This window comes from Pristis pectinata, chromosome 4 (assembly GCF_009764475.1).
Source record: "Pristis pectinata isolate sPriPec2 chromosome 4, sPriPec2.1.pri, whole genome shotgun sequence".
In the NCBI taxonomy this organism is placed as follows: Eukaryota; Metazoa; Chordata; class Chondrichthyes; order Rhinopristiformes; family Pristidae; genus Pristis; species Pristis pectinata.
The window spans coordinates 106566721-106587882 of NC_067408.1; the positions used below are offsets into that span (position 1 = coordinate 106566721).

The 21162-nt window shown below is 36.8% G+C and overlaps 1 protein-coding gene across 1 annotated transcript in view; it reads right to left on the bottom strand.

The window, feature by feature from the left end:
- LOC127569581 (bromodomain and WD repeat-containing protein 1-like) overlaps positions 1–21162 on the bottom strand; it is a 106031-nt gene that overhangs the window by 45458 nt on the left and 39411 nt on the right. Inside the window, 10 exon segments of the mRNA XM_052014349.1 lie at positions 1724–1840; positions 2580–2760; positions 4963–5030; positions 6280–6378; positions 6380–6424; positions 8340–8433; positions 12737–12920; positions 15406–15588; positions 17683–17908; positions 19926–20054. Of these exon segments, the coding sequence (XP_051870309.1) occupies positions 1724–1840; positions 2580–2760; positions 4963–5030; positions 6280–6378; positions 6380–6424; positions 8340–8433; positions 12737–12920; positions 15406–15588; positions 17683–17908; positions 19926–20054 (1326 nt within the window).

The window sequence follows — 21162 nt, forward strand, 5'->3', positions numbered from 1 at the left end:
TCTTCCCCATTGCCATCAGGTTCTTGAACCGACCTTAAAAACCCTAACGCTACCTCAGACTACATTTCTTTTCCTCTCTCTCTCTCTCTCAACTTATAGTAGTGCTGTTAAATTTATTTTGTCATGTGTCATGTGTAATTTATATTAATTTATGTTAACTTATGTTTGTCATGTTTATAATGTGCTGTGTGCTGCTGCAAAAAGCTAATTTTCATGGAATTTATACCCGATGTACGCTTATGACAATAAACTTGAACTTTGAACTTGATTATGAACAGCCAGTCTGTGGGAACTATTTTAGAATCAATGGAATTTTGGACAATGACAGTGCATCCATGATTTCCACTGCCACTTCTTTCAAAGCATTGAATTGTAGGTCCTGGTCTTGGGGTTGTATTGGCTTTTACTTTCAATTTCTCCAATACTTTAGTTTCCTTAAATTAATGCCATGAGGATTAAAGGGGAGATGAGGAAAAATGTTTTCATCCAGGCAATTGTAGGGGTCTGGAATTTATTGCCTTAAAAAAGTGCAGTAGTGGCAGAAACCCTCACCACATTTGAGCAGGATGTGTACTTGAAAGAACTGTAATTTGCAGGGCTGCAAATTAAATGCTGGAAGGTAGGGTAAAATTAGATATCTCTTGTCACTGCGACAGACATAATAGCTGCCTTCTTTGTGGGTAAATTGTTCATGATTTTATGAAACACCTTAAACAAACACCAAAATAATTAAAATATTGAGCAGAAATAAAATATTTTTTTAATGTGTACCTTCCCCTTGGCTTTCCTTGCAACCTTACAATTTCCCTTAAAATCAAAGGGATTGTAGATTCAAGGAAATCCACCAGAGTTTCTTGAAGAAACTGCTTCACTATTACAAAGTTTGAGATGTTTATATTTATCTACACATGCAAGTTCTGGACTTATCGGCATTTTATAGGTAAATGTCAGCACTTCCATTGAAAACTATGGGCATTTACCAGCAAAATCTAAGCAATCATAGAAAAAAATGATTCGATACTGCAGTTAGCCTTATTTCAAAAGTATATACTTGACTAGGGTTTTTGTTTGAAGTCTCTGAAGCAGCAATATAAAGGTAAAACAGTAAACAAAATATACTTGCATTTCAAAAAGGCTTCAGTAAAATATCACATAGTAGATTCATGATTAAGGTCAGAACCTGTGGAGTCAGGTGACAAATAGGATAAAGCATTGCAAGCTGGCTGTAAAACAGCAAATGAAGAGCAAGGATTTAAACAAAGTTACTCAGACTGGTAAATGATGAAAAGTGGTGCTCCACAGCAATTGCTGCTGGGCCCAATGCATAAATGACTTAAACTCTGGATTACTAATCCAGTAATTGTAATGGCTTGGGCAACCAATACAGAAATTTTGAATTTGAACTCAATATATTTAGAGAATTTGGACTCAGAATAACGAAAATCTGGAAATAAATTAATGGTACCAACAAATCTGGCCAATAAGCTACCAATATCAATACATGAAGGTGCTGGTGTCAGTAAAAGAAGCCACACATCACTACCATGGAAAGATAAATTAAATTTCAGAACGTAGATGAGATACCTGCCTAAATAATTCTCCATAAAATTCCCAAAAACTTATTTGAAATTTCATCATTTCTTAACAGCTAAACCTAGTGATCTTGTGTCATCAAAGAAATCCTGATATAGTCTTATTTATAACAGGATGCTATCGTCCTTACCTCATCCCCCATTTGTGGAACATAAGGTGACCTGCGTGGCACAGTGTCAGTAATCCACTTCGGTGGATGCCACTCCTCTAATATTGAACCATCACCAGTTGGAAGAAGATTTGGTTTCTGCATTGCAAGGAGAAATTTCAATCATATTATTAGAAACACATTTAATTAGCAAACTAAACAATCCTCTAACTCAAAAATGTTTATTATTAAATATTATGGCTTATTAATAGATCTTTAAATATTGCCATGGCAATAACGATTGTGACCTTACGTAGTCATCAATAGATGTAGATCAGTGTCAGAAAGATAGATTCGGTTTAAAGCCCTCATTGGCATCAGCATTTTTGGTTTCTTCAATACAATGCAGGAAGAACTTTTGTTAGCACACAAACATACGAAGACAAAATTAGGAGTAGACCACTTGGCCCATCAAGCCCACTCTTCCATTCCATAAGATCATGGCTGATCTGATTATGATGTCAGTTTTAAATTCTTGTGTATCCTCGGTAGCCTCTTACCTTTGTTGCTCCACTCCACGAAAATATTCTCATTCAGATGAAAGATTGAAACAGCTTGAACATATTTCAGTTGAAGTGCTATCATATACAATTCAATAAATTTGCTCAAATATTTTAGACAATTGGCATGATGCCCTTAGAAATGTTCACCAAATGACTGCATGTCATATTAAATATAATATAGCAAGCATCAAGCTATTTGACCACTATAAACAGCATAGATGTCATATCAGTTTCCGACCTGCCCTGGCATATATTGATAACCTGGGAAGTGTATTACTTCTTTAAACTACTGGGGGGGGATTTTTGTTTAAAAGCACATTGGGAGTTACTGCTACCTTTCGTGGTCTTCCTTTGGGTTTCTTTATCTTTTTATTCCAAAGTTTTTTGGCCTTATCATCTTGTTCATCTTCTGAGCTGCTCAGTATGCGTGGAGCTCGTCGTCTGCTTGGTCTTTTGGGTGGCTGAAGATTATTTCCTGCATTCGTTGTCCAGTCTGAATAATCACTTGAAGAATCACTAAACACAAACAAGAGCAAATTCAATTCATGTCCATTGTGCGAGTCTGGTATTTAAACATTTTTTTAAAAAAACATAAATGACACTTATAGTTTTTGTTTCTTTTTATGAAAGTGGAAACATGATACAATTTCCTTATAGCATTTTTTTTTTTAAAAAAATGTAGCTACATGGTAGGTTTGTTTTTTTTTGTGTCTTCCAAATTTCCATGACAGAGAGTCTAAGTGTATAGCTTCTGGATAAAGCATGTACTGAGTATAGAAAGTCTGACATAATCTTGCAAATTTATGGTACTTAACAGCAGAAAAGCTCAAGATCGGCACCTTTTTGCCAGTTTGGTTGACTCTGAACATAATCACCTGAAGATACTTTTTGTTACGTGATTAAGATTCTGGAGGATTAGAAAGAAATGTTTTTGTGTCGACGATACATATTTGAAGAATAACCCCTTAACACCTATTAATATGTTCTTCAAAACAAGTAACCATACTCATCTACAGTTCATCAAAAAGTGATGAATACAGTCAGACTCTAGATGAGAAATGGGAATATCCCTGCAGTTGGCAATGAAATTTAAAATGTTGACAAATAATGTTGGGTGTGCCTAACAGCAACTGAATACAGTTTGCTGGACTTTAAAATGTTCAAAGAAAGAGGAAATATGGCAGTAGGTTGCAAAGAGGAGTATGCCATTAAATTGGCACAGCTTGCACATACACTGAAAAATTAAGGGATTCATACTGTCCTTCTGCAAGACATTAATTAGATCTGGTCTAAAATGCTGTGGTCAGTTCTGGTCCCCTTAAAGGTCAGAATATACATGTCCTAGAGGAGGGTACAGAGGAGGTCGTTAGATTTATATCATAATTTTATAAACTCAGATTGATCACAGGAAGTTCAAGCTTAAGGGTCAACATTGACAAATACTTCACTGTAGAATACTACAATCATTAATACTGTTCATAAACAATACCAAACATTTGAAGTCTCTCATTTTTTCTCATTTAATAAAATCCTACATCCAAAACCTCAACTATTTTCCAATTGTCATAAAATACAATTTAATATCGTGTGTGTTAGCGAAGTAGTATCTGTGGAAGAGAAATCAGTTAACCTTTTAGGTCAAGGACTTTTCATTAACCCGAAACATTAACAGCCTTCTCTTTCCAGAGATGATGATTGACTGGCTGAGTTCAAACAGCATTTCCTTTTGTTCAGATCCCAGCATCTGCAGTTTGGTTATTATTCTTCTGTGTTAACCCAGTTGGGCTTACTGGAACAGCCCACCACTCTGAGGAGACAGAATCGACAAGGGAAAAAAAAAACATTTTCATAAATCACAGATGCAGAATTGCAGTTGTGTTTTTCCTACCCACATTCCATCTCCACATTTATAAACTTGAGTTCTTTTAGGAGTATTATTGTGCTATCCATAACCTGCTTACACCAATTTCAGATCATCAGCCTGAAACATTAACTGTTTCTTTCTGTACAGGTGCTACCTGAACTGCTGAGTACCTCCAGCATTTGTCTGTTTATACACCAAATTCTGTTCACCCTTCACCCCTCGACTGGCGTCCGCCCCAGCAATGTCACAAACTTTAAATTTTTCCGTCTCATTTTCAAATCTCTTCGTGCCTCACATCCTATTTCTAAATCCTTCTCCAAACCCACGAACACTTAAAATATCTCCAACTTCTGCCTTTACTCCATCATCAATATTAAAAACACTCCACTATTTGGAGCCATGCCTTCAGCTTCAAACCTCAAATTCCCTCACTAAAACAGCTGTAAGCTGTACCTTTCTCTCCTTTAAGGATACTGTTTAGCCAAACTTTTGATCATAATGTCCTATTATCTCAATGTGGACCTGCATCAAATACTGTTTGAAGATGCAGCTTACGTTAAATTCACTACATAATGCCAAATAGTTTTATCACTGAAGGCGAAAATAAAACAGCACACATACAGAACTTGACAGTAAACATTCTGAAACATCAAGATTACCGATATGTTTTCTTTTGTATTAATATCATACATTTTAAGTGTCAATCCTTAAAGTTTGAAGCAGTATCCAATCATCTTCCATGATTAATACAAATCTATTCCTACAATTTTGTCAAGTCAAATGCAAACAAATTTGTACTTTACAGTAACAATCCAAATGCATAAAAATACATTTGAATTAATTTGTCATGTTACCTTGAGCTGTTACTTCCACTCTGCCATTCTTCTGAAGAGCCTCCACTGCCCTCTGCTGAATTACTTTCCTAGAGACAACCAATAGTTCATCATTACTTCATTTGTCGCTATGAATTTGAATAAAGTACACTGCATGCATTTTCCCTCCCAAATTGCTATTTTATCATCTTCATCAATTGAATACTGCACTCTTGACCAGCTATAAACAGATTAACCCTACAGCATACTACCTGCAAATGACAAAGATTTTCACTTATCTGGTTAGTATAGTTATGACTTTGCTCAAGATGTTGAGGACAATCTCTTAGTCTCATCAATCCCAATAGGGCAACAACCAATTTCTTGAACAGATATCCAAGAATCATCAGCTTCAGCCTACATAATCATGACTGAAGTTGTTATCCACTTCAGATATATGTTACAATCGTGCTTCATTGTTTCATGCTTTAATGTGGGAAAAACATTATTTCAGGAGGGAAGGGAAATAACAATAAGTCATCCCTCACTAAAGTTCACCTTCAGTAGGCTACCTCCCATGCTATCCTGAAACAATGCCAGGAATTGACAATTGCTTTACCTTTAACATACACAGCAGTGTATTCAGTTCCAGCACCAGCTTCAAAATCCTAAATTTTAAATTATCTGAACACTGCTGCAGGTGGGTTTTAAGAAAATGGCTTCAGGAAGTGTCCTAACATTTTTTTTTAAATCACGTGCCCTGGAACTATATTCCACATGGTCAAATGGAAGACAGCACCTCTGGGGAATTTCACACCACTTCTCTTCAAACAAAATTAGGGCCCCACTTTCAGAGTTGTGCAACAACTTTAATCTCACTACACAATGAAAATAATTCCCAGCTATAATCAAATAAGCAGTTTTAAAAATATAAAAAATATGCAAGTATTTGCTTAACACAAATACATAATTCTGATAATATTGGTATATAATTCTGATATACCAAATTACTGTTGCATTAGTATTCCACAGAATTTATAAATTTTGGGTAAATTTTCCAAATTACCCTTGGTTTTAAACAATAAATTTAGTTTTCTATTCACTACCAAGTAGTAGATTTTACATCAGGTTTCTTCTCTCTAAATTATATTGTCTGAGATGCAAATATTTACATCAGGGTTAATTTCATAATTTTTAATCTTACTCTCAATCTCCTATTGGTCTTTACTTGAATTCAACTATGATCTCCCAGAATTAAACACAAACCAAAGTTTTCAACTGAGTACTAAATAAAACTGTTACCAAATGCCCAAAGTAAATGAAATTGATACAGCTAGGATTAAGACTAATATCATTAACCTCTTCTGAGCTAACTTCTTCTGCTTCTTCATGGAAAAATTGAGCCAATTCTTCAACGGCAGCCCGTAGTTCGTATTTACGCTGCTTCGCAACGGCGTCCCCTCATTTCCTTTTTTGTGTGTTCATATGAATCCAAGGAATCATTCTAAAATGAAGTGAAGAAAACAGAATTTTTCACTGCAGTACTTTTACCTACTGTGTATAATGCAAGTGACAGATCAACAAAGAACACAATATTGCAGGAGAGGTATTTGCATGAACAGTTAAAAAGAGCAGCTTGTTGAAAACACCGACACAACTGATGTAATCTGTAAAGTAGCATCATTGGCCACATGCAGGAAAAAATATGCTAGAGCCCACAGTTTACAAGCTAAGAATTCACTCAGTACTTGCATTCTAATATTGAACTGTGTAGTAGAGTCTACAGTTTTAAAAACAGATAAAACAAAGATTAGCTTTAAATCTACTTGATAATTAGTTCAGTATTAAAGCAAATCAAAAAAATTGAAGAAACTGAATTTTGACTGTAGAATGTAAGAGATTAACAGTTCTGTATTAGAGCTTCAGATTTTCACCATTTTTAGCGACAATTTGAGACCAGAGTAGATATCAAAATTTGTCGGTGATGAATGGACAAGTTAACATGGGCAGGCAAACTTCAAATGAGTTCAATAGAAGAAAATGGAAGCTAATCTCTAATCAATGTAACAAAGAAAATCAGAATTATTCTCTTTATTTGGCAAAAAATTAGAAACTGCAGACCACCAAGTGGATGTTGATGTGCATTTATAGAACTAAAAGCTAATGACAAAAAGTACTAAAAAGGCTGATGCCAATTTTGCCTTTGGTTCCCCTTTACCAACTGCATAAGTTACTATTTCAAAGAGCTCGTGGTCAGACTATACTTAGTGATAAGGTGGCATATTAAAGGTTATTGTGGAAATTAAAAGCTCGTGGCATTGTTGGTGACATATTGGTGTGAATAGTGGATTGATGAATTAACAGGAAACAAAGAATAGGCATAAATGGGTCTTTTTCTAGCTGGCAGAACATAACAGGTGGGTTTCCACAGGGAGCAGTCCTTGGGCCTCAATGCTTTACAGTTTATGCAAGTTACTTGGGTGAAGGTATTGGAAGGTAGTTTGTTAAATTTGCTGATGACTAAAAGATAGGTAGGAAAGTAATTGTGAATAGGACAGGAAGCTGCAAAGGTACATACATACACAGGTTAAAGAAATTGGGCAGAGATTTGGCAAATAGAGTATGATGTGGGAAAATGTGAAGTTGCCCATTTTGGCAGGAAAAGTAAACAAGCACTTATTATCTAAATGAACGAGAGATTGTTATACTCTTGACATAGAGTAAAACAATCTCTTGTCATTTAGGTAATGGAATCTGGGTGCCACAGTATATGATTCACAAAAATCACAAAAGGCTGGTGTGCCAGGTACAGCAAGAAATTGGGAAACCTATAAGAATGCTATTGCCAAGGAAAACTGAATGCAAAAATAGGGAAGTTGTGCTTCAATCATATATTGCCATTGGTGAGACCACATCTAGTGTACATACCAATCTCCTTCTTTAGGGAAGAATGTTAATGAATCGGAAGCAGTTCAGAGAAAAATTCCTGCACTGGTACCCGAATGGGTGATGTGATAAACAGATGGGAACGCAGAGTTGGAGTTACAATTAAATCAGCTTTTATTTTATTAAGTAATGGAGAAGGCTTAAAAGATTGAGGGGGCTATTCCTGCCTCTAATTCATATGCTCATGTTTCAGGAAGTTTTAGATATTAAGGGAAGTCTTGTAGCTGTTGTGCAAAACCTTGGGTGGACCTCATCTGGAGTACCTGTGGCTGAGCACCTTATCTGAGGGAAGATATGTTGAATATTAAGTCAAAACCTATGATCCAATTTAATTGTGGAACAGCTCATATCCAATCCTAAATTCACAAGCTTTAATCTGTAAAATATCTTTTGAAATTAGATGTAATTCAATACAGAAAGATCCTTATGGCTTTTTAATTTACGTCCAGTAATATTACAGTTAAACAACCTACCCTTTGTGTAGAATAAATCGATCGTCTTTTCTTCTCTCTTGCATATAAGGCAATTTCCTCCTCACTTTTGGCAATCCTAAATTCTTCCTGCAAGCTGAATTCATGATTTCCATTAACATATAATAAAAAAGGAAAACTATCAACAAGCATCAATTATTTTTTAAACATGTTCAAGTGCAAGATAGTTTACAGTCCTCATTTGTGAAGAAGGGTGAGGGGATGCACTGGGAGAGGAACCAGCTCAGGTTCAGGCACAAATTACAAACAAACTTAGAAAAGGGAAAATGAATCACAGAACAATATTTTCTTGAAGCAGTCTTGGAAATGGCACTGAGACGAAGCTTTTCTTTCCCCAAATTTTATCATATTAGCCCCCACATGCCAGTTAGTCAGTGATGGCACACCCATCTCAAAATCAGAAAATCTTGTGTATATTTGGCATTAAACCTGGATTGACACATCGTGTGCAGAAGAGTCCTGTGTAACTGGAAGTCCTGTTTTTCGGATGATATGTTAAACTGAGGCAATTGTTTCCTCTCTCAGTTGACGTAAAAGAAAAATCCTTAACACTTGTTTTTAAGAGAAGTGGAGTTGGCTTCCATCCTAATCAATACTTATGCTTAAAAAAGTGCTAAAAACAATCCATCAATGTCCTTGTTCTGCTTAAATTACCTGCCATATTTTCACTTACCCACAGTAATTACAGTTCAAAAAAGTATTTTATTACTGAAAAGCCTTTCAGGACAATTGATGATACAAAACTAAGCCTTTCATTTTGTTCTAATTCTCATTCTTCTCTTAACAGCATCTCAAATGATGCACATGCACACAACAGATGACAAACCCATTTTCAAAATTTCCACTACTTGCCGGAAGGTGATAACAATGGGCAAAAATTTCAGATGTCAAATCTGACAGCATCCCAAAGGCAGACATCAAGATTGTGATGTATAATTAATCCCAGCCAATGTAGAGTAGTTCAGCATCCATGCAGAGTCTTTGTGCAGACTGCTAATTACAACGCCTGCGTCAAGTAGCCAGCACTAATCATTCTTTCCACTGGATAGATGCTTTAGTTATCCTAGCAACTATCACCACTGGTGGATTATGGCTAAAGTAGTTGTTGACTGTTACTCAACAAAACTGCCCCAGCAAACAATCCTCCTTGCCCAACTTGCAGGACTGAGAAGACTGTTCCACATATCCCACAGAGACAGGAATAGCTCGAACCCATGCGAGACTCCATAGCTACACCTTTGAGTTGCAGGAAATGAGTGAAGTTAAATGAGAAATTGCTCAGGGTGCAAATATGTTCAGCCAAGCAAATGAGGTTGGTGTTGGAAGGGAACTGGTTAAGCCACTGTTAAATAAAACCAAGGACCCTCAGGGCAGCTAGCTGCGGGGTAGAGGTACTGTGCATGGGAACGGGACATCCATGGTGAAGGTGAACCACTTGGGACCGGGAAACTGGAAACCAAAATATGAAGGGCGTCTCAAATATAAGGAACAAAGTCATGGTGGGAAGAAATAACTTAGGACAAGAACAAGCTGAGCTGATAGGCATACCAGGACAGTCCAGGTGTGTTTCTTGGAGAAGAGGTAGAAACAGGGTGTGCATGATTGGGGTACTATGAGAATGGAGACTATAGAGGGAAGATCAGAGGTAATGAGGCCAGTGACTGTCTGGAAGACAATAACTCAACTTTCAGTGGTGGGATGATGGACCAGAGAGAGGTATGAGGAAGTGTCAGAGAATTGACTTTCAGTCTCCACGAGTTAGGAACTGCTTGGCAAACACTTGCACCTCCCTCATCTACAGGTCTGATGACAGTTTTGGTTAGTCCTTAATAAGTAGAGTGCTGTAAATTCAGAGGGAGATGAGCCAGAGTAGCTGCAGTGGAAAAATTGACTGTCAGAGAGATCAGGAGGTCATAAGCAGGACATATGGACACTGAAAATTAAGAAAGGAGGTAGAGTCCACACTCAGGGGTAAAGATGTCCAAACAAAGGCAGAAGGAGACCTCTACACCTTGATGATTTGCAATTGATTGAGATGTGGGGAAAAGGCAGGTGAAACTGAAGCCCCTGTTGAGGACTGATCATTGTATGCTCAGATCTCTGATCCCCAATGAAAACATAACTAAGTGTAAGACTGGACAGAGAGATGAAGTCTGAGGAAAGTAAAGGAGAAGAAAGAGCCAGAAGAAAAAACTAAAGTTTGCAATTTTTGATGACCAAAAGGTAAAAGCCTTTTGTTGAAGTAACTAACATGTTGAAAGATGAAATGGAACTGTTGACCAGGACAATTTTAAGACAAAGTGAACCAGTGCTGTTCAGGATCAAGGGCAAGAATCAATATTGAATTCAACAATTTCAAATAACCAGTCTTCCCAGTTTGTACCAGAACTGGCCATATCTGATTGAAGGCCATCAACCTGTCACGTTAACCACATTTTTCTCTCTCTATAGATGGTGAAGCTTTTGGTGAGCATTTTTCTGCGGTTTTTGTTTTGCTTTACAAACTACATTCTGCTCTGTAGTAGCAAATTAAAACTACAATCTATGTTCAGTACCCAAAACTGGAGAACTAAGTGAAGTGAACGTGTTAACCAATTTCATAAAGTGGGAAAGGGAAAGCTCGTTAAACTATTTGTTTGTGCAGCTATTATAACAGGTACAATAGAAGATAAACAACTGTCAGATACAACCAAGTGATGAATGAGGTTCTATGATAGTTCCAACTAAAAGCATGAAAAGATTTGCAACACAATGGCCCAGAATCGGCAGTGTTTGCCAGCAATTCTGCAAAGCAGGAGCAGCTGTAATTCTCCAGCTTGATCAAATGCTTTTAAGTTTCATAGAAGATTTTACTTATAAATACATTTTATTTTCCAATTGCTTATTTCAATTTTCAAGTTTTGAATAGACATTCAGAAGAATTAACCTTGACAGCCTTTATAGACTACGAAGCTGGAAGCATGGTTTTGCCAGTCATGTTTTCTAGAGGGATTGTGCAGGCAGAATATTTTCTGGTCCTCTCACATGTCTCAGTTACATTGTACAAGGCCTCGGTACAAGCTCAAGGAACTGTCACTCAGTCCCAGGACGATCTTGGTCAAGAAGATCACCTCTCCAGGATAGACAAGTATATGATATCAATAGCTTTTTCTTGAAACAGATGAATTTGTGGAAACAGATGAATTCTTGGAAAACAGTTTGTCCAGCAAAATTTCACAAACGCAAAAATGACTGGGTAAAATACATTTTGGCAGAGTATACTCCTGTGGGTAGAGAGTGGTATGTGATTTTTTTTGACAGCAAAAAATAGATTTGAAAAATCAAAGACATGTACCCCAAAGAAACAACGGCATTATAGTGAAAATTCATAAATTGAACATTATTGAATTGAATAATAACTATAGTTCAGCCATAAGTACAGACAACAAGCCCCATTCAGCTAAATTTAGGATTATAATTTCAGAAACTGAAATTTGATTGCCACCAAAAGTTACTTTTCATTTGCATTTTCATCTTCAATTCTCAAAGCACAGTGACATCATGAAGCCTCAAGTGTTCTGATGAAGGCATACTGGAAGACCCTTCATCAGATACTTTCCATAGATACTGTTTGACCTGCTGAGGTTTTCCTAAGTATTTTCTGTTCTTATTCCATGACGTCACTTGTTAGACTAAAATTAATCTTAATAAACTCTTTTCTCTATCAGTCAATTCAAACTGATATGTCAGTACCAAAATGCAACCAACATTATTATTTATTCTCATTTGCTGTAAGACACATTGAGGTGGACTCTCTTAATGCATTTTATCACAACATATGTGGGAATGGCATCCTCAAAATGTCACCAAAGTAATCCAAGCTAAAGTTGATGAGGTATGCAGAAGACTCATCATACCTGCTAAACCTATTAAGTTTTATATCAGGCTGCCAATTCAAAACAGCAAGAAAATTTCTCCAGATTATGGTCACAACACACTGAAGTCATCTCAATACCATCTGGGGCCACTGTATTAAATTTGCTATACCAACTCAAGTACTTGGCAACAGAGAGTACTACTTTTTTCATGAAAATCCAACCTTACTCCAAACCACTTCCATACCATGGTTTATGTAAAATCATTGTAGTCAATGATAATTCCCTTAAAATTTAATTAACTGCACTTTGTGTTTGTGTAACTTGAGATCAATGTCCAAAATCAGAAACAACTCTGCATTTTAGATATTTCTGGATAAATATTCGAATATGATCTGAATGGCATAACTGCCTTTAGCCCCGACTTGTTATGTTTGTGTCTGAATTTTACTGTAGGAGGGACAGAAGGGAAAAAGAAAACTCTCCGATAAATTACTTAGTGACCAATTTTAGATACTTCCATACCTGTTCACACTAGTTGGTATTTCTGGTACCACCACTCTTCGTTTCCAGGCCATGATGTCCCTTTCTGTGGCTATTTGACTACGGGGCGCATTATGATGCATCTGACGAACACCCTCAATCTGCCCACTCCGACGCAATCCCACATTTGGTGGTGACAAAACATCAGTGCTCGGGTTCCTTAAAGCTTGAGAAAACAAAGTTAACAAGGAAGTAAAAACCTTTAAGTATGATTATCAAATTATCATTTAACGTGTAAATATCTGAACATTTAATAATGCAGTTAACTGAAAATATATTGAATACAGAGTAGCATCTGTAATTTGCCAGCCATGAGTTCAATATTAAACTCCACCATGATAATTCATATTGTTTCAAGTAAATCATTTTCTCCTATTGTTTTAAAAGGAAAGCCAGAGTTCAAAATTAGAAACAGCAATAGGTTCAAGAGCCACATATTTCTTCACATCAAGGTCCATGTCATTCTATTTACATTTCAACCTACTTTGTACTTCTGGTTTGCAACGGTGCAGTGTGTTCCTTAGCACTGACGACTTGTCATGAAAAAGGACAAAGTTATCTTGAATCCACAACACTAAAGAGGGCAATTTGCCTGGATGACTAATGCAATGGTTTAAACTCCACTCATTCCAATTACTTCTTCCCACCATATAGCATTATTCCCTTTTTCCACTTGTTTACACCATCTCTTGAATACAGCAATTAATGTGGCACTGTTCAAATTTCTTACCTCTGAATAAAGAAGTACCTCCTAAATTCTTCAAATGACCGTTTCTGGCTATATTTTTAGCTCCCATATTTTTGCTCTTTTTAATTTATTCAAGTAGAAATACTTTCCCCACATCAACCCTATTGAATCCCTTTATAATTTCAAGCCTTTCATCCAATTTCCATTTTACCCAGAGAAAATATCCCAACTGCTCAATCTTTGATAGGAACAACCTCTGAATTCTAGAACAATCCTACCTACAATCCTACAATAGATGAAAATATACTACCTGATTTTGTACTCCATTCCTACAGAATGAATATTGCTGCTCTAAAGTCTTATTAGTAGCATTGCCTATTGATAATGATTTATATGTTGGTCAGTATTATTTCTCCCTTGCCCTCATGCACCTGCCCCCTTCCCCAACATCCAAGAAAGGCAATCAAATTTAATGAGGCTGAGGCACTTTAAACAGCATGCAAGATTAACATCTGCATGACTTTCGTGTTTCATATTTAAGCTTCAGAACAATTTTTCTACAGAATAGATTTGGAAAAGAAGTCGTGTTTAATGAAAAGAAGTTGTGTTTAATGGCAAGCTTATGAGGCAATGTGCATTAACTTTGGTTATGCTATGAAGAAGAGCAATTTTCCTTAAAATCTGTAAAACAACAAGCAATTAGTTAGCAGTTAAGAAATGTGGCACAACCAGTGCACAGACAAGTACCCCAGCATTTGGCTCGGATCTGGTTTGCTCTCTCTTTAAAAGCTGTGAGCAGAAGTAAAAAAGATAAATTGGCAAAGGCTGCATATCTCCAAGACTGAAGATAATAAATTTTCTTCCAAAACAAGAAAGGCTTTGTCATGCAGATAAGCAAGATGTTGCAGTGCTTTATTTACATTTAAGAATACCAACTGACACTGGTGTGTGTTTTTTTTTCCATTATTTTGTATTATATGAAGACAAATTATGCCCTTTTATGTAAATGAACCCGATGTTCAGTATGTTCATTCACTGTGAAATAAAGTAGTATATCTATCCTACTTATACAGTCTTTCTTCAAAAAAGACTGAAGCACCCATGTAAAAACAGTTTAAAAAGCAAAGGAAACACTATGGTCCCACCCCAGCATTAATTCACCTACAGCTGGATACGTGTTTGTTTAGTGCATACTGGCAGACTACGCCCATCAATGCTGTACTTTAGATAATATCTACGGCAATACTTTGAACATAATGACATTAGGACTATGTAAACTTGTTCGGTGGAATAGTGCATATGATTTCTATCTAACAACAAGCGCAATTATTTTAAATTCACATTTACAATAATAATACTACTACCTAAAAAAAAATCAAAATATATGTTAGTGATTAATTTGTAGACTAGGGCAAAATTTTGAGCATCTTTTTGCCACTTTGATTTCAAATTTTAAAACTTTCATACTGACAGAAATAAAACAGGTTACAGTAAAGCTACGCATACACTAGGAATAGGTTCATTATTCTATTAAGCACAGAACTCAAACTCTAGGCTAAAACCTTTTTTTGAGAAGTCTTTCCCACCATCACTATTATGCTTTGTACCTTAATTATTTATAAGATTCTGTTCAAAAATAATTTCATACCTTTTTATTGTGCTATATAGAAACATTGCAAAAATGTAGTGTTTAAAATTATTTCTTTTAATCGAACAGGCCATGATTATCTGGAAATCAAGTTAATTTCTGATATCTTTTAGACAGTTTGTGCATGGATCCTTGGTCAAGGAAAACAGGCCACATGTGATTGGCTTAAAATAGGATGCTGCATTTTCCAGATTAGAGAATTATATTGTTACTCGTTGTTGGAGACAAACAAAACAAAAAAAATTCTTACATGAAGTTCCAAATGGCTATGAGTGTACACTTTGGGGATAATTCACTTTACAATAAGAACTGTACCTCTTGCAGGTGTGCTGACCCTGTTGTATGGACTATTTAATCCGTTTTGTTCAGTTCCCATCCGCTGGTCTTGCTCCTGTTGCAAATTTTGAATTAGGCCATCCAGAATACTAAGCTCCACGTTCTGTTCATCTTGTTCATTTGTTTGCTGCCCAATCACTTGCTCCACAACACCACCATCACCTATCAGTGCAGCAACATTCGACAAATATTTAATCAATATCTTTACATGGAGCTGAAACAAATTTTGTGAAAGGGTCAGTCAGGGGAGGGTGGGGGGCAGTATGTTGCTAAATGGAACATCAAGGGGAAGATTGGCATAGGGGAGGTTAAAAGCCTCATCTAAGTCATCAATTTTAAGCAACTTTGTAAAAAGAAAATGAGAACCACTTTTGTTCAAAACCAGACACAACTATAAAATCTTAAATAATGAGGGATCTACTGTGCTTTTAACAGGGAAAAGCCAGCTTCTGTTTCAAATGGAGGCTCATATTTTAGGTGAAGCAAATGCAGGTGATGAAAAGTTGAAACAAAAGCAGAAAATGCTGGAGCACCTGTGGAGAGAGACTCAGAGGCAAATTTCAGGTCATGGTCCTTCATTAGAAGGTACTGGGGTGAGGTCATTGACACAAAACATTGACAGTTTCTCTCATCACAAATGCTGCCTGATCTCCTAATATTATGCCCTTTTGAACCTATTTAGCATCTGTTCCACCTTCTATTTTGATTACAGGATGTAGGCTTACTATGATAAAGATTACATGAATTTACAGCTTAGATGTCAATGATATATGCAGAGTTGAAACTCCAATTAGAGCTCCTCAAATCTTCTCACCTTGCCCCCCAATGACATCATTCCTTTCTGCCTCATGTATGCATCAAGCCTCTGAAATGCAATAATTCAATAAACTGCTGCATGAAATTCACATTCTCACCACTAATAAATTCTTATTCCCCCTCTTTTCAGGAGACAAGATCCTAACTTGCTGAATCTTCCTTAACAGTTGCATTCTCTCAAGTTCAGCAACCTACTTGAAAATTTGTCAGAACACAGAATTTTTAAGTAAACTAACCGGTGAAACTTTAAGGGCATGAATGAAGAGCTAATCATGATTGCTGCTTCAGGGGCATCAGACTTAATGTGCTATTGTTTGAGTAGCTTTCAACTTTCAGCAAGTTGAGATATTCTGTTGCATTTCTGACATGTCTCGTAGATGGTAGAAAGTCTGAGTCTTGAGGGAAGTCCCTTACCACAAAATACAGTGAAACTCCATTAATCCACTCTCCAAATGTTTGGAAATCCCAATGCTTCAGCATCCGACACAGTAGGTGCTGCTTGCCGCACTCCCTGTTTGCCACATTCCCATTCAGCTCACCAGGACCCTGGTTCCAATACTCCCTTTAAACATACCAGGTTCACTGGAAAATTTATTATAATAGTGTAATATCTAAAAAGAATGAATCAAAAGTGTGTTGGGGTATTAATAGGAATAACACTCGGAAGATTTGCTAGTTCAGCAAAGTCCCAAGCATATAAGATTGTTGAAATTTTACTGTACTGAGCTTCTGACCTGCTTCCATAACCACTGCATTTTTGTGTTTGATGCAACTATGTTTCTAATCATTGGTGACTGATAGGATGATAATGGTGGATTCAAAATTAGTCATTGAATTTCAACATTAAAGTCACAAGAATTAGGAGTAGGCCAAATGGCCCTTCAAATTTGTTCTGCCATTCAAGATCTGACTGTTCAAACCATTAGCATCCAACTCCATTTTTTCTTCCTGAACCCATAAACTTCGACTCTCCTGCAATCCAAAAATTTTTCTCAGCTTTGAACTTACTCTGCATCCGTAACTCTCTGGGGTTGAGAATTTCACTTGGACTTCCTCCTACTTTTAACTTGTTCATCTGCTCTCTGAGAGATCCTGTGCAAATTGGTTCTGAAATTTCTATATTATAACCAACCTTCAGCACTTCATCACTAATTATAAATCATTTTGGATATCCCTGAGAAGGCAAACTAAATGCTTTTCTTCCTTACTGCAGATATCACTACACAATCACTTTTAAAAATACAGAAATCCTGAACTAAACAGTGTGCAGAACAGGTTTGGCTGAATTTCTTTATCAAAAAAAGTGAAAAACTCCACAAAATCCAAACTCAAGCTAGATAAATATATAAATGCAAACAAAGCAGCATTATGTTTTTAATTATTTGATTTACAGAACAGGTATTGAATCCTTTTGTTTTGATAGCAAACTAACTCACTTACTTGTTGCTACATATCCTAACTGTGGTACGAGTTGTTCATCTTGACAGTTCTCACGTCCTGGCACCAATCGCTGATATTCTGTTCGATGAGGATTCCCATCCACATCTACTAGAAACGGTGTTGGCATGAGATGGGGAGCCTGTTGAGTCTGTTCATCCAAGACAAAGTTGTTTCCATCACGAATTAATGGCCGATAGTCAGTATGGAAAAACATCTGTTCTGGAATCTGTAAACAAAGCAATTTTTTCTTTACATACATCTGATTCCATCCAAAGCTAGTAACCACTTCAAGCTGCATAGAAGAAAAACAAACTTACTATGGCAAGTACTGCAATCTTATCGCAAGATAGATTTTAATTTGACTACTCATCGTTCAATTTCCTTTGATAACCTTTGTCAATAGACTCCTAAGCTGTTGTACTAGGGCAAATCCAGTAAACCAAATATGCAGTTTTTAAGAATGTATTACTTGCATTTATATCTGGAGGGGTTGTTAGATAACCAAAAATGTTCCACTTCAGTTAGTAACATTGATGTCTCTGCTTACAAAACATGATCAGAAACTAAAAGAGCAAAGTGGCTGAGTTTGAAAAATAGAAGCCAGTATGGATAAGTCAATTTATTACATACTATTATTTTATCTGCAATTTAAAAGACTTGACACATTTTTATGAAGGTGCAAAACTGAAAAATGGAATACAATTTATACATTCAAGATCACAAAAATTTGCAATGTAGGAAATGTGTTGCTTTTACTTACATTAAACATAAAATCATTACCAGATGACAGGACGACAGCAAACGTGGTCCCTCTTTTCAAGAAAGGCAGCAGGGAAAAGCCTAGTGACTACAGACATGCGAGCCTAACATCAGTGGTAGGGAAGATGTTGGAAAAATTTCTGAAGGGAGATGATTAATGATCACTTGAAAAGTAGGGACTTATCAGAGACAGCCAACATGGCTCAGTAAAGGGTAGACCTTGTCTGACCAATTTGAATGAATTCTTTGAAGACTTAAAGTGTATTGATGAGGGCAGATCAGTAGGAGTGCTTTACATGGACTTTAGTACGGCCTTTGCTAAGATCCCACATAGGATACTGGTTCAAAAGGTTAGGGCCTATAGAATCTAGAGCAAGTTGGCAAAATAAATCCAAAATTGGCTTGGCAATAGGAAATGGTAAGTGATGGTAGAGGATTGTTTTTGCAATTGGATGCTTGTAACTAGTGGTATCCCACAAGGATCAGTGCTGGGACCCTTGATATTTACAAGATATGTGAATGACTTGGGTGTGGATGTGAGAAGCATGAACAGTACGTTCACAAATGATGCAAAAAATTTGGAGGAGTTGTTGATGGGATGGAAGGTAGTCTTAGGCTTCTGTCCATGTTGATGAAATGGGCTGAGAAATGGCAGATGGAATTTAATCCAGAAAAATATGAGGTGATGTATTTTGGGATACTGAGGCCAGGCCATACACCATGAATAGTAGAGTCTTGAGGAGTATTAAGGAAGAGAGGGACGTTGGAGTACACGTCCACAGTTCCTTGAAGGTGGCAACACAGGGAGATAATGTAGTTATATGGGATACTGACCTTCATTGGTCAAAACACTGAATACGGAAATAGGGAGATTATGCTCCAACTTGATAAAAGCTTGGTCAGACCTCAGCTGGAGTACTGCATGCAGTTCTGGTCACCATGCCATAGGAAAGATGTGACAGCAATGGAGAGCATGCAGAGGAGATTCATCAAGATATTGCCACAGAGCATCAGTTCAGATCTGAAGAGAGACTGGAGAAGCTGGGTCTGTTCTTCCTGGAGCAAAGGAGGTTAAGAGGGGACATGATTTGAGGTATATAAAATTATGAAGGATATAGATAGGGTAGACTGCAGGAAACTTTACCCCCATATCAGAGGTAGATAAAACTAGAGGGCATAGATTCAAGGTAAAGAGAAAGAGATCCTTCTTCACCTGGAATGTACTGTTTGAGAGAGTGGTTGGAGCTGGGTCACTGAAAGCATTTAGGAGGTGCCTAGATGAGCACTTGAATCTCTTAGGCATAAAGGGTATGGACCAAGTGCCGGGAGATGGCATTTGGTCAGCATGGACGAGCTGGGCCAAATGGCTTGTTTCCATGCTGTTACTTCCTTTCCTTCCTCCCGTATGTACACAACTGTACACTTTGTCTATTAAAATTAACACATTTTTGGAAGATCATAAAATAAAGCACACAAAAGCTTACCCTTTCATATAATTTACTGCATCCAAATCCAAATATAAGCAAATGTCCATGTGAGTCAGTGCAAGCAAAATGCTGTCCATCTGGTGAAAACTTGCAGTCAAATACAGCACCATGACCTTGGCCTTCAATCTGTAGGTAGATCATAAGATTTTAACTACTCAATTATGCTTAAATATTTTTTGAAACACATTCATTGCACCCATATCAAAGTACGTACTTCAGGTTGCACAGAAGGTACCTCAAAAACAACTTAGAATGCAAGACCGAGAATTATAGAACAATCAAAAATGAATCAACAAAACTTATTTAGAAAATTTATGATAACTGCTTTAAAGTAAATGGGTGGAAGAGATTTGATATGATTCAACAGAGTTTATTTTACTGGAAACAAGTTATTCAGTTCAATCCAGACAAATTAAACATAAGGATTTCAAACAAAAACAATTTGACTAATGCACTGTAATAAATAAATGAACAAAATTGATTGGAAGCCAAAATCTACAAAATGTACATCTGTGGCAAAACAGTAAAGCAAATATACTGTATTTTACTTGCATTTATACATCAGGGTTAATTGTGAGAAAGAATAAAAACAAGTGGATACTGTATGAAAAAGATATGCATGTTTAGAAGTCTGGTTTTATCCCAGAATTTTAGGACTCATTGATTAAGTAGAAATAGGAGTATGCCAATCGGTGCTTTGAGCCTGCACCCCCATTCACTAAAATTATAGTTGATGTGATGTTCTTCAAGTCTACTTTCCTGTCCTTTTCCCATAATCCACTATTCGCTTACTGATTGGAACTTTATTTCAGTCTTAAATATACCAAAGGACCCTGTCCCCACATACAGTATCTGTGTAAAGGTGTCCCAAAGACTTTCTACTTACCGCTCACGGCCTCCTTTGCTCCAGGGAAAACAAGCACAGCCTAGCCTAGCCACTTCCCCCCCCCCCCCCCCCCCTTCCATAACTATAAGTCATCCAATTCAGGCAACATCTTAGTGAATCTCCCTTGCACTCTTTGCAGCACAACCAGATCCTTCCTAGGTATTGTGCTGATCAAAAATGCACACAGCACTCCAAGCAACAGTCTAACCAGAGTTTTATAAATTTGCAACATAACCTCCCAACTTTTATATTCAATGCCCTAACCTACGAAGGAAGGCATGCCACATACCTTCTTCACCACCCTATCTACCTGTGTTGCCACTTTCAGAGAACGATGAAGAGGCATAG